Genomic DNA, 11,160 nt, shown 5'->3' with positions numbered 1-11,160 from the left:
ATTCTATCTGTTTCCCAGTTCAAGACAATGGTTACAACTGTCCATTGGTCTCTGTCCTAGTCTCTGGAGCAACAGAAAAAAAGCTCACTCCATCACCTCCATGACAGTCCTTCCCATATTTCAGATCAACTCTTGTGTTTCCTGGTGCCATGCTCTATTACTTGCAGAAAGAGGGTTGTGTCAAATTTAGTGATGCAAAATTGCAAAACTGACACAGAGTTGTAACTAATTGACACATCTCTCCCTGAATAGTATCCTATCCCTGTTTTATGCTAATCCAAACTCCAGATTCAGCTCCTTGGTCAAAGCAAATTGGGCAGCTTCAACAGGAAATGATTCAATGCCTAAGGCTTTTGTTTTTGAATAAATATCTGCATTATATGTAAAAGGTAAATATAATTTCTATGATACAGATGAATGTAGAGGTGATATGATAATATAATTCACTATAATATGATAAGGGGAAGAAGAATTGATGAAATTATAATCTGGATAGAAGCATACAGATTCAAAAGTGAAAGAGAGAGTTACAAATTAGAATGAAGAAACCTATCCTGGGCTCAAGAAATTTAACTGTTGTCTTCTAAAGTGTTTATTTGTTTTAATTAATCTTTTTAGTATGATTTTTAAATATAACAGTGATTTAATTGTTATTTTAAGGGAGGGGTAGAATTTAGGATTATTGTATATTGTCATTTTACCATGTTTTGACTCGATCCTAATCAGAGTAGGCAGGATATAAATAAAAGATGATGATGATGATGATGATGATTGTGTTTTGTATACAGTATGTGTATACATTTATGTATTTTAATGTTCAGATTAATAATAAATAAATAGAATAAAGACAGATGGATTAGGTGGATTTATGGTGGACTGAATCCATTTTATGGCCCCCAAAAAGTGTGGGCAGAAAAAGGGTTTTTTGCACAGCAAATGTGTTTTTCTGTAAGAGAAAATGACATTTTTGCACAGAAAATAATGCAAAGACATATATGCCCACACCCATCAGCTCCATACTACAAATACAGCCTTGAAAACTGCATAGATTTGAGGACTTTCCCACAACAGGGAGAAGAATGATAAAATTATTCATTATTTGCTAGGGCAACATAATTTAGAAAGATACCCGTCCCCGGCAGAGAGGAGATATTTTGACCAACTACATGACGCTCAATTAATTCAGAGCTTCAGGGGTACAGTTTGCGTCTCCCTTATCTGGAATTCCAAAATTTGAAGTTTTCTAAGATCCAAAATCATCCACACGGGTGGCTGAGATAGTGACACCTTTGCCTTCTGATGGTTCAGCGTACACAAACTTTGTTTCATGCACAACATGGTTAAAAATTTTATGGATAAATTCACCTTCAGGCTATGTGTATAAAGCGTACATTGTCGTTTTTGCTGTTGCTGTGTGCCTTCAGGCTGTTTCCAACTTATGGTGACTCTAACACAACCTTCCACAGGTTTTCCTGACTAATGCCTTCAGAGGGAGGTTGCAATTGCCCTCCTCTGAGGCTGAGAGAGTGCGACTTGCCAAAGGCACACAGTGGGGTTTTCCAGGGCCAACCCTGGGTTCAAACCCTGCTCTCCAAAAGCATAGTCCAGCGCTCAAACCAATCCACCATACTGGCTCATGGAACATTAATGAATTTCATGTTTAGACATGGATTCCATCTGCAAGGTAAGTTATCATTATTATTATATGTATTTCATTTATTTATACCCCACCATCCACCTGATAAAGGGACTCGAGGCGGCTAAAGTATATAGCGATATTCCAAAGACTTGTGGGGGGAGGATCCAAAACCCAAAACACTTCTGGTCCCAAGCATATCAGAAAAGAGAGACTCAACCTGTATGATGATGACTCTATAGCGATGATCCCCCAAACTTAATCCTCCTGATGTTTTGGACTTCAACTCCCAGAAGCCTCAACCTACTTGGCCAGAAGTCAGGAATGTTGGGAGCTGAAGTTCAAAACATCTGGAGGAGCAAAGTTTGGGAATCACTGCCCTAGAGTTTCGCTGCATCCCCGTACCTCCTATTACTCAAGGTGACAGAGGGCTCCCAGTCTCTGAGCGTCAGGTTTTCGGTGACATTGTTTAAGATGGCCAACTCATGCTTCAGCTGCTGCTCCATGGCAATGTGGACCAGGTGCATCTGCCGCACATCCACGGTGGCATTGCTGATCAAGACCTGCAGGTCCTGGATACGGGTGTGGTGGATGCCCAGGTCGTAGGACAGAGTCCGGTTCATGCTGCCCACCTCGCCTCCCACTTCGGTCAACTGGTCACTCAGGCGCTCCACGTGGGAGGCGGCGGCTGTTCCCCTCCACCGAGAGTCTGTATATCCTGCAAGCACCAGATGTGGTCCAGGAATTCCCCTTTCGAGGAATGCTGCATCGCCTTCAGCTGAAGATCTCGGAAGGTTTCGTTCAACCGGTTCACGGTCTCAGGACCTTACCACACGGGGGCTTTTTGAGCGTCCGTTCGCATTGGCCGATGAGTATTCGCGTTATAACGCATCATTCATTCACACTCGCGCTCTCTGAATACGCTTTGACGATTCGTATTCGAGTCATATCGCAACATTCATCCACACCTGGGCGGCCTTCCGGATCGAGGTCTTGCGCATCGGCCAATGCGTATTCATGCAAAGTGAGGCCAGTGCAGATTGGATGACCACACCAGCCCAATACAAGGTGTGTTCACCGATGCGCATCGGCAGCTTTGCGCATGCTTTGTGGGGCTCTGAACGGGGCACAACATTTTTAACTTCCGGGGGTGAAGAATGAGATCACTTTTTAGTGCGGAATATCGCGATAATTGCTGCCTTTAGCCACTTAGGAAAGGGGTATGCTCCATCTGTATATATGTGTATGTGTGTGTGTGTGTATATATATATATATGGACACACATAGTGGTATAGCCAAAAGTGTGATGCCTTTTCTATGTGTAAACACACATTTGTCTGTATGAGAGTTTACACACACACACACACACACACACACACACACACTGTGGAGCAGCCGAAAGTGTAATGCTGCATGTATATGCTTGCACACGCATCTTTGTGTATGTGTGTGTATACACATACATATACATATACACACACGCTCATAAGGCTGACAATGCTTATTCATGGCTCTGCATAACTCTATTTGATGTAAAATATGATCTTTTTCTACTTCAATTTAACATTCACTTCATGTCAAACTGACATGTTTTAGATAATGGACAGATACATAATTCAGGCTAATATGTTTAACATGCTCATGTATCATTGGCTTTCTGTATCAACTACTTGGCTAAGTGTACTTAACTTGGCTGGAGGAATGGCAGGGAGGGGAGTTAAGATCATGATAATAGTGTCACAGTCACGACTATGGAGCAATTGTGAATATGAAGCAGTTACAGATAAGTAAATATACATAACTGTTCTGTATTCACTATTGCTACTGAGTCACAAGTGTGACACTACTGTCATGATCATAACTACCCCACAAATTGCTTTACCAAGTATCAGCTGGACAAAGAGGTCCATTCTGCCAATGATCAAACCATAACTGAATGGTATTTCTGTCACATTTTGAGGGAGCAGGCCAGGAGAAGTTATGTAGTTAAGTATTCTCAACCAAGTAGTTGATTCAGAATCCTGGCCATAACTTCTAAGTCATGCTCTTGTCAAAGAAGAAGAAGAAGAAGAAGAAGAAGAAGAAGAAGAAGAAGAACAACAACAACAACAACAACTTTTAAAAGAACCACCATGATATGGCCTGTCTATTAGCAACATTACAAACAACTGCCTGGGTTTCTTTGTTTGCTTGTTTTTTAAAACCCTCTTGAACAAAGGACACTTTCATTTTCTGAAGTTGGAGGTTCTTCACTTTCCAGTCCTGGCAACCATCTGAATGGCCTTGATCCAGTCTGTACGTTCTGCAGAGGTGGCTGCTTGCAGGACATAGTGAACTTCATTTGCAGTAATGATTTCAAACAGATTCCCCCCAACTTCATTTCTCTTGCCTAATTGTGAGGGAAAGAAAAGAGTGTGAATAAAGGACTGGGGGAGGCAATGCTTGCTTCACCACCTCCTTTTCAAAATAAAGAAGCTCGTCCATTTTTACATGATAAATGAAGACAGAACTCTTCCCATTTCCATCTAATAAACCCACACCTGTGCAAGCTTCTACTCCATTTTGAGCTGAGAATAATAACTGGCAGGACTAGCCCCAAACATGCAGCTGCCTGAGATTGAGCAATGAATGCTGCTCCTCCTTCTGCTCAAGTCAGGATATAGTAGGCCCATCACACCATCAGGCTAACAATTGGTGGATTCAACCACCCATGCATCACCATGACCCATAGTATTTATGATGGCATGTGCACACAAATAATCTGACGCAGACATGCACATGTCACCAACCACTGGATAATATGGGATGCAGACATCCATATTTTTTCCCATCCATGTAAGGGCCTGCAAATAAACACCCATGAATGGAAAGGGTCCACTGTAAATGGTAGGCCAGTCAAGTTATTTTGGTGGCTGAGAAAGAAAATCCCTGAAGTGCCTCTTCCCCTTCCCTAACAGCAAAAATAATAAATAAATAACAATTTGCTGCCTTTTTATGACACCATATTATTCTGAACATAGTCAAGTCTTATTTCAAAAGCTAAGGTCTTGTGGCTAGGACTTGGGCCTGGTTAGTTCTTTTAAATATATATTTTTATTAAGAGTTTACATAGCATGATAGTAAATTACCCCTTACCCATCCTCCCCAAACCACAGACAACATTCCATGATTCAAAATATAATCAGACAATTACTCTCAAAACATTGTCAAAAAAGCATTCATCATGAAAACTTATAGAATATCATGTAGTTCAATAGTGGGCCATGTCTAGAATTTATATGTGTCATATATAAATGGATGCCATGTAGTTTTGAAAGTGTCTTCAGCTATTTCACCTCTGACAGGGTGGAAATTCTGTCTAACCAGTAATTAGTGGACAAACCTTGTAAGTTCTTCCATGTCCTTGCTATCTCTATCCTTGCTACATACAGCAAGGTGGATATAAGATATTTACATTTTCTTTAGCATAAATTGATAAAATCAGTAAAGTACTTAGAAAGTGTATACAGTGGGACCTTGCCATCCACAGGCTTGCCATCCATGGATTTGCGCATCTGCAGACAGCAAGCCCCATTGTCCTCAATGGCAGCGCATACATGTCATGCCACCATTAGGGACAATGACACTTGAGGCCCACATTTTTTCATATTCATGGGAGGTTGGGATCTGGAACAGATCTCCCGCAGATACAAAGGCCCAATTGTATTTTTATTTGTTATTTTGTTCATCCAATCAAGAACTTCCAGCCAAAATGAAATTATTTTAGGGCAGCCAACCCATATATGTTCAAATGTACCAACATTATTAGAAAATTCCCAACATCCTTCTGACAAATTATTAATTCTGTATAGTCTTAAGGGGCACAGATACCAACAATGTATCAATTTATTAGGAACCTCATTTACCATTGCAGACAAATCTCCAAATCCTACCTCATTTATTTTTTGTGATCTGTTCTCCACCCGCAGCTTCCTTCTGGTTCGTACTTGGATGAAAGATTATCAAAGAATATTAGGGATCTCCATGTAGAATTAGGATAGACTCCTACCTAAAACCCTGGAGAGCCTCTGCCACACAACGCTATGGTAGATTAAGCAATAGTCTGACACAGTATAAGGCACCTTGCCATAAATCCTATGGCCCTCTACAACAACTTCCTGTGGCTACTCAGGTGAGAGTGGATTTCTTATCAGTAGGTAAGGATTAGAGTTATGTTTCAGACTATTATGTTTTAGTTATGTTTTAGAAAACAACTCCCAGAATCCCCCAGCTGGCATGGAGTTGGGAGTTGTAGTCCAAAAGATAACTTCTGAAAGCTCTATGTTTGACCATTTGCTTCCAGGCCGTGAATGGTTTATGAATGCTTGCAGATGACTAAACACACCCTGTTAGTATGATAGTCTATGTACTCCTGCTTAATGCTTACCATCAGGTGCATCTTCAACTGCTGTCACCACACAGCCCCTCAAGTGAATGGCTCCAAGTGGTTCTTCTCCCTGAAAGCAATTCCAAACCCAACTATGTTTACCTCCTTTAAAAACTCATTTCTGGAAATTCCTTTTATCTGTGAGCTGGAATTAATGAACTGGAAGGAACGTTGGCTCAATGTTGTGTACGTTGACAATGACTGTGAGGAAATCAGTGACGAAAATGTGAAACGTAAACAGCTTAATTGGGAAGAGAGGCAAAGGGAAAGAGGTTTGATGGAAAGTTACAGAATTATTAACTGTGGAGAGAAAATGAACAGATTTCCTCACCCCTGGCAGTTTTAGAACTAAATGTTATAAATATAATAGCAGTAAGGTCAGGACAGATGGGAAGGGGGGAAATGTGTTAACATAACTCCCCCCCCCAAAAAAAAAATGGAAGAGGGGTTGGAACATTCTGTTACAGGATTGAAACACATTGTCAAACACTTTCTGATATAGGTGTGTTTTTGACAGACAGGCACACAGACTTCAAAATGCCACGGAATAAGATAACCTCTCCTTCTCTTCTGGGAGATCATTTCGGAACTGTAGACATTTACACAAAAGGCCCTGAACCTTACAACTGATACTCTACCTTCAACCAATGAAGGGCTGCTGGGCTGGGCCTGCAGAAAACTTGCAAGTTCATATCAGGACTTAACTAGAAGAGATTTAAGGTGCAGAGCGGGGAGGAAGTGTATTGCATCATGCATTTCAGAATAGTGCAGGTGGCCATGTCACAGGAAAGGTGATTCCTAAGGCATGGTACTCCCAGCCAAGGAAGTACTTTAAACATAGGTACCTAGGCTTTGCCTAGATGAGGGGTGTTGATTTTTCATTTATTTTATTCTTGCAAGCAAATATAAATAATTTCAGCAGTTTTCTCCTCTCTGCAGGAGGAAATGGCACACACTTTGAAGATTATTAACAGTGAGGGACTATACAGACAGCCCCAAAGGGGTGGCATGCAGCCGTCCCTTTTTCACCCAGATCTGGGCCACAGCAACCACACTGCAAAAAGAAGCTGCTTTTTGCAGCTCCTTTTTGTGCCCTGGAAAGGGTGCCATAGCTGCATTGCTGTGGCTTGGCAGCACTCCTTCAGTGCTATATTAGGCAGATGCAGTTCCAGAGGAGCACCATGACGCCACATGCTGTGTGGTGCGGTGCATAGCATCATGCTAACCTGGGGGCAGAGCCTGGTCGTACAACATATAGATGCTATGCCCCAACTCCACCCCCAACCCAGCTTTTAAGGCCAGTATGTATAGAGGGTTAATGACTTTTTCCAAATGAACACTTTGGCACGTTACAGACCACCCTAAAGTGAGCAGTCTGCCGCCGCCATCATTAGCTACGCCAAGAAGCCCCAGCGGCCAGACCGCGAGGCTTCCCAGAACAGCTAAAAAGGAGCGCCGAAATGGCGCTCCTCTTTGGCCCCTAGAAGTGGCACCACGCCACGCCACATCCGGACGCCCGTGTGGACAGGCACCGCCATTTACTATGCGCTCCGCGCGTACTAGGGACAGGGCCGGTTAGGAAGGTAAGACCCTTCCTAACCCTAGCACGCCCCTTTCTAACCCTAGTACACACAGAGCGCGTACTAAATGGCGGTGTGTAACGCACCTATATCGGCATTAAAAAAAACCCTCTTTTTTCCACAGAAAATGTCATTTCCTGTGTAGGAAACCTTGTATATATATATTAGGAAATTTGGTTCGCATGCACAGATAAAATTGTGTTTTCTGCATGGAGATATGTTTCCTGCACAGCAAACCATGTTTTTTGAACAACAACAAAACCCATATGGTTAAGGGGAAATGAAATTTGCATGGAAAACTACAAAAGAATCTTGCTGTGTTCACATTTTCTCAATAGGATGTTCCATTGGTCAATACATCCATTCTTTGCTTCGGATGTAAACATTCTTTACATCCCTAACCTAGAAGCTAACCAAGTTGTAGTTAAGTTAAAGAACTGTTGTTTTTGCCTCCCACTATCTATTAGGAACTGGGCATGTCAAAGAGATCTAGGAGTCCAAGTAGACCACAAGTTGAACATGAGTCAACAGTGTGATGCAGCAGCTAACAAGGCCAATACGATTTTAGGCTGCATCAATAGAAATATAGAGTCTAGATCAAAGGAAGTAATAATGTCACCCTATTCTGCTTTGGTTAGAACCCACCTGGAATGCTGGGTCCAGTTCTGGACACCACAATTCAAAAAGGATGATGAGAAACTGGAGCATGGCCAAAAGAAGGCAACTAAAATGGTCAAGGGTCTGGAAACCATGCCCTATGAGGAATGACTTAGGGAGCTTGGGATGTTTAGCCTGGAGAAGAGATGGTTAAGAGGTGATATGATAGCCTTGTTTAAATATTTGAAGGGATGTCATATTGAGGAGGGAGCAAGCTTGTTTTCTGATGCTCCAGAGACTAGGACCCGGAGCAATGGCTGCAAGCTCCAGGAAAAGAGATTCCACCTCAACATTAGGAGGAACTTCCTGACAGTCAGGGCTGTTTGACAGTGGAATACACTCCCTCTGAGTGTCGTGGAGTCTCCTTCCTTGGAGGTCTTTAAACAGACTGGATGGCCATCTGTCGGGTATGCTTTGATTGAGAGTTCTTGCATGGCAGGGGGTTGGACTGGATGGCCCTTGTGGTCTCTTCCAACTCTATGATTCTATGATTCTATGTGTGATAGATGTTATAGTGCAGAGGAACTGGCAAAACCATCTCTGAATACCCCTTGCCTAAGAAAACCCTATGAAGTTCATAGGGCCACCATAAGTCAACAGGCAGTTTGAAGGTGCACACACATGCCACCTGGAGCCCCAGACTGGGGAAAGGGTGAGATATAAATAAATGTAAGAACTACAACTACAATGGAATAGATGGATGCCAGTACCATGAAGTCTATTATACTACTTTTTTGGGGAGAAAAGATGATGGCAGCACTGAATCAACATTAATACAGTGAAAGGGCACAGGCATACTTAAAGATGCCCAATGAAAAACAACTTATACCAACAACAATGTCATTTAAACATTCTATGGAAGGTGATTTCCTTTCTAAAACTCATTCAGAACATGCTCCAGCAAAACCGTAGAGAAATGGGCTTACCCCAGCAGGGTCATAGTAGTGCATATAAGCAGGGTCCTCTCTTAGCACAAACTTTCGCACTTTCCAGTTTTTCCTCCTGTGCCCCTACATTTAATTTAATGAATGAATAAATTAGTTTAATTTCTTGTCTTTCAGAAATAGAAGTATCTGAGCTACACAGTTAAAGTTGAGTTATACTGTTATGATATCCACCTGCCTAGTAAATCACAATGTTTACATTTGTTAAACTGGAGTCACTCCGCATTCATGGAATACTATTATTGCTTCAGCAAAGACATGGCCTTACAATTCATTATATCTAGGTTGCTCATGGTGTGAGCTAGTGGTTTGAGCACTGGACTATGGCTCTTGAGGCCAGGGTCCAAATCCCTGCTCAGCCAAGAAAGTCCACTGGGTCACAATTTCTCAGTCTCAGATGAAGGCAAAGGCAAATCTTGTCCCCTCCCAAAAAACATGACAGGTTCACCTTAGCATCATCATAGACTGAAAATGACTTGAAGGCACACTACAAGAAGTTTGGCCATGACATTAAGATTTGAGCAGGAGAAGATAGCAACTCAGCATCATTTGTTCAATCAACACGTGTCACTATTTTGACAGTGCATTTGCAAATAATTTTTCTGAGAAAAAATAGATTCAGAATTATTCTTTATAAACCAAAATCTTCAGAAAGCTGGATACCATATTTGTTAAAAACTGAATATTTAATTTCACTCTGTCAAAAACATAATATGTTTTAATGTAAAAATCTCATGTTTATTTTTAGTCATCCTGTTTTTAAATATAAAAACATTCCACATATGATATCTGTATTTCAAGCTTGACATACTTTCTTTCACAATATTTTTGATACATTCTTCTATCTTACTAATGTCCAAAGAAACTTGTTTTTATATGGAAGCAGGGACGTAGCCAAGGGGGGGTTCTTGGGATCCGGACTCCCCCCTTCCATTAGAAAAATGAATGGTGCGTGCTGCTGCGCCGCCACGCCCAAACCCCATTATAATGGTGGCACTTAGTCTGGACCCCCCCCCCCTTCCTAAAATCCTGGCTACATCCCTGATGGAAGCAAGTCAAAAGCAAAAAGGATAACATGAAAAAGAGTGTACCAGAGTTTCTAAAGAAATAGTGTTTCTTGTTTGAGGTTAATGTTTGTATGCCATAACAGGTCTTAAATTCTTTTATTATAATTTGTCTGAAATTCCTTTTTTTTTTCTGAGTCAGACTGATCTATCTGATATTAAGGAGTAAATAGTACCCCACTTCCCCATAATTGGTGACTCAGAATCGATGATCAAAGTTTTGCAGTGGGTTCAGTGTGTAACATTTCCTGTGAATGATACCACTTCTCAGTTACATGCTAGGCTACCAGGCGGCATGTGGCAATCTTTAGGAGTCGTGTGATGTTAAACACTCCGTATGCTCTGTACGTGACACCAGTGTGATCATTCTGCTGGAATTGTGCAAAGCCACATCCATCAACAGATCACCAAAAGACATCTGAAGGATGTTATATTTTGTACAGCCATAACAGGAAGCACATCTTGATTCCTTACACAGAGATATGTGACCTTCTGATCTTTCTGTCCTATTCAATTTTCCTTTCCAACACTATCTCCAGTGCAGGTTACAATACATCAGGGTGGGAAAAATGCAAAAGGGCGTGCCAAGAAAGGACTTTTCAAAATCAGGATGTAAACGAAAAGTTGATGGAGGGGACATTACAAGTTTATTTCCTCCACTAAAGTAAATTTAAAAATTAAAAATCGGGTGGGGATGCAGCACAGAAGCAGCCCATGAAGAACTGTCCACATGGAATAATCATCCTTCTTATATTGACACATATGAGTGCAAGCTACCACACTGCAGAAATAAAGAAGTAAAACAGTTTACTGACAGTTTAACTTCCATGGCTCAATGCTATGGAATCCTGGG

General features: G+C 41.5%; 2 protein-coding genes across 3 annotated transcripts in view; both read right to left on the bottom strand.

Annotated features, from left to right (window-relative positions):
- LOC121916862 (scavenger receptor class A member 5-like) overlaps nucleotides 1-2,930 on the bottom strand; it is a 3,482-nt gene extending 552 nt beyond the window's left edge. The window contains exons 1-2 of one of the 2 annotated variants that reach the window (XM_042442391.1): nucleotides 2,042-2,930; nucleotides 866-1,677 (exon numbers count right to left, since the gene is read on the bottom strand). In XM_042442391.1, coding sequence (XP_042298325.1) covers nucleotides 1,635-1,677; nucleotides 2,042-2,259 — 261 coding nt within the window. In that variant the 5' untranslated portion in view covers nucleotides 2,260-2,930 and the 3' untranslated portion in view covers nucleotides 866-1,634. Of the gene's footprint in view, nucleotides 1-865; nucleotides 1,678-2,041 lie in introns of those variants that run through there. The other variant, XM_042442398.1, reaches the window with a different exon arrangement.
- Nucleotides 2,931-3,752: 822 nt separating this feature from the next.
- Nucleotides 3,753-11,160, bottom strand: part of PLEK (pleckstrin) — a 29,718-nt gene continuing 22,310 nt past the window's right edge. Inside the window, exons 7-9 of the mRNA XM_042470072.1 lie at nucleotides 9,226-9,309; nucleotides 6,063-6,132; nucleotides 3,753-4,025 (exon numbers count right to left, since the gene is read on the bottom strand). Coding sequence (XP_042326006.1) covers nucleotides 3,886-4,025; nucleotides 6,063-6,132; nucleotides 9,226-9,309 — 294 coding nt within the window. The 3' untranslated portion in view covers nucleotides 3,753-3,885. The remainder of the gene's footprint in view (nucleotides 4,026-6,062; nucleotides 6,133-9,225; nucleotides 9,310-11,160) is intronic.

This window comes from Sceloporus undulatus, chromosome 1 (genome assembly GCF_019175285.1).
Source record: "Sceloporus undulatus isolate JIND9_A2432 ecotype Alabama chromosome 1, SceUnd_v1.1, whole genome shotgun sequence".
Lineage (NCBI taxonomy): Eukaryota > Metazoa > Chordata > Lepidosauria > Squamata > Phrynosomatidae > Sceloporus > Sceloporus undulatus.
This window is presented reverse-complemented; position numbering and strand designations above follow the sequence as displayed.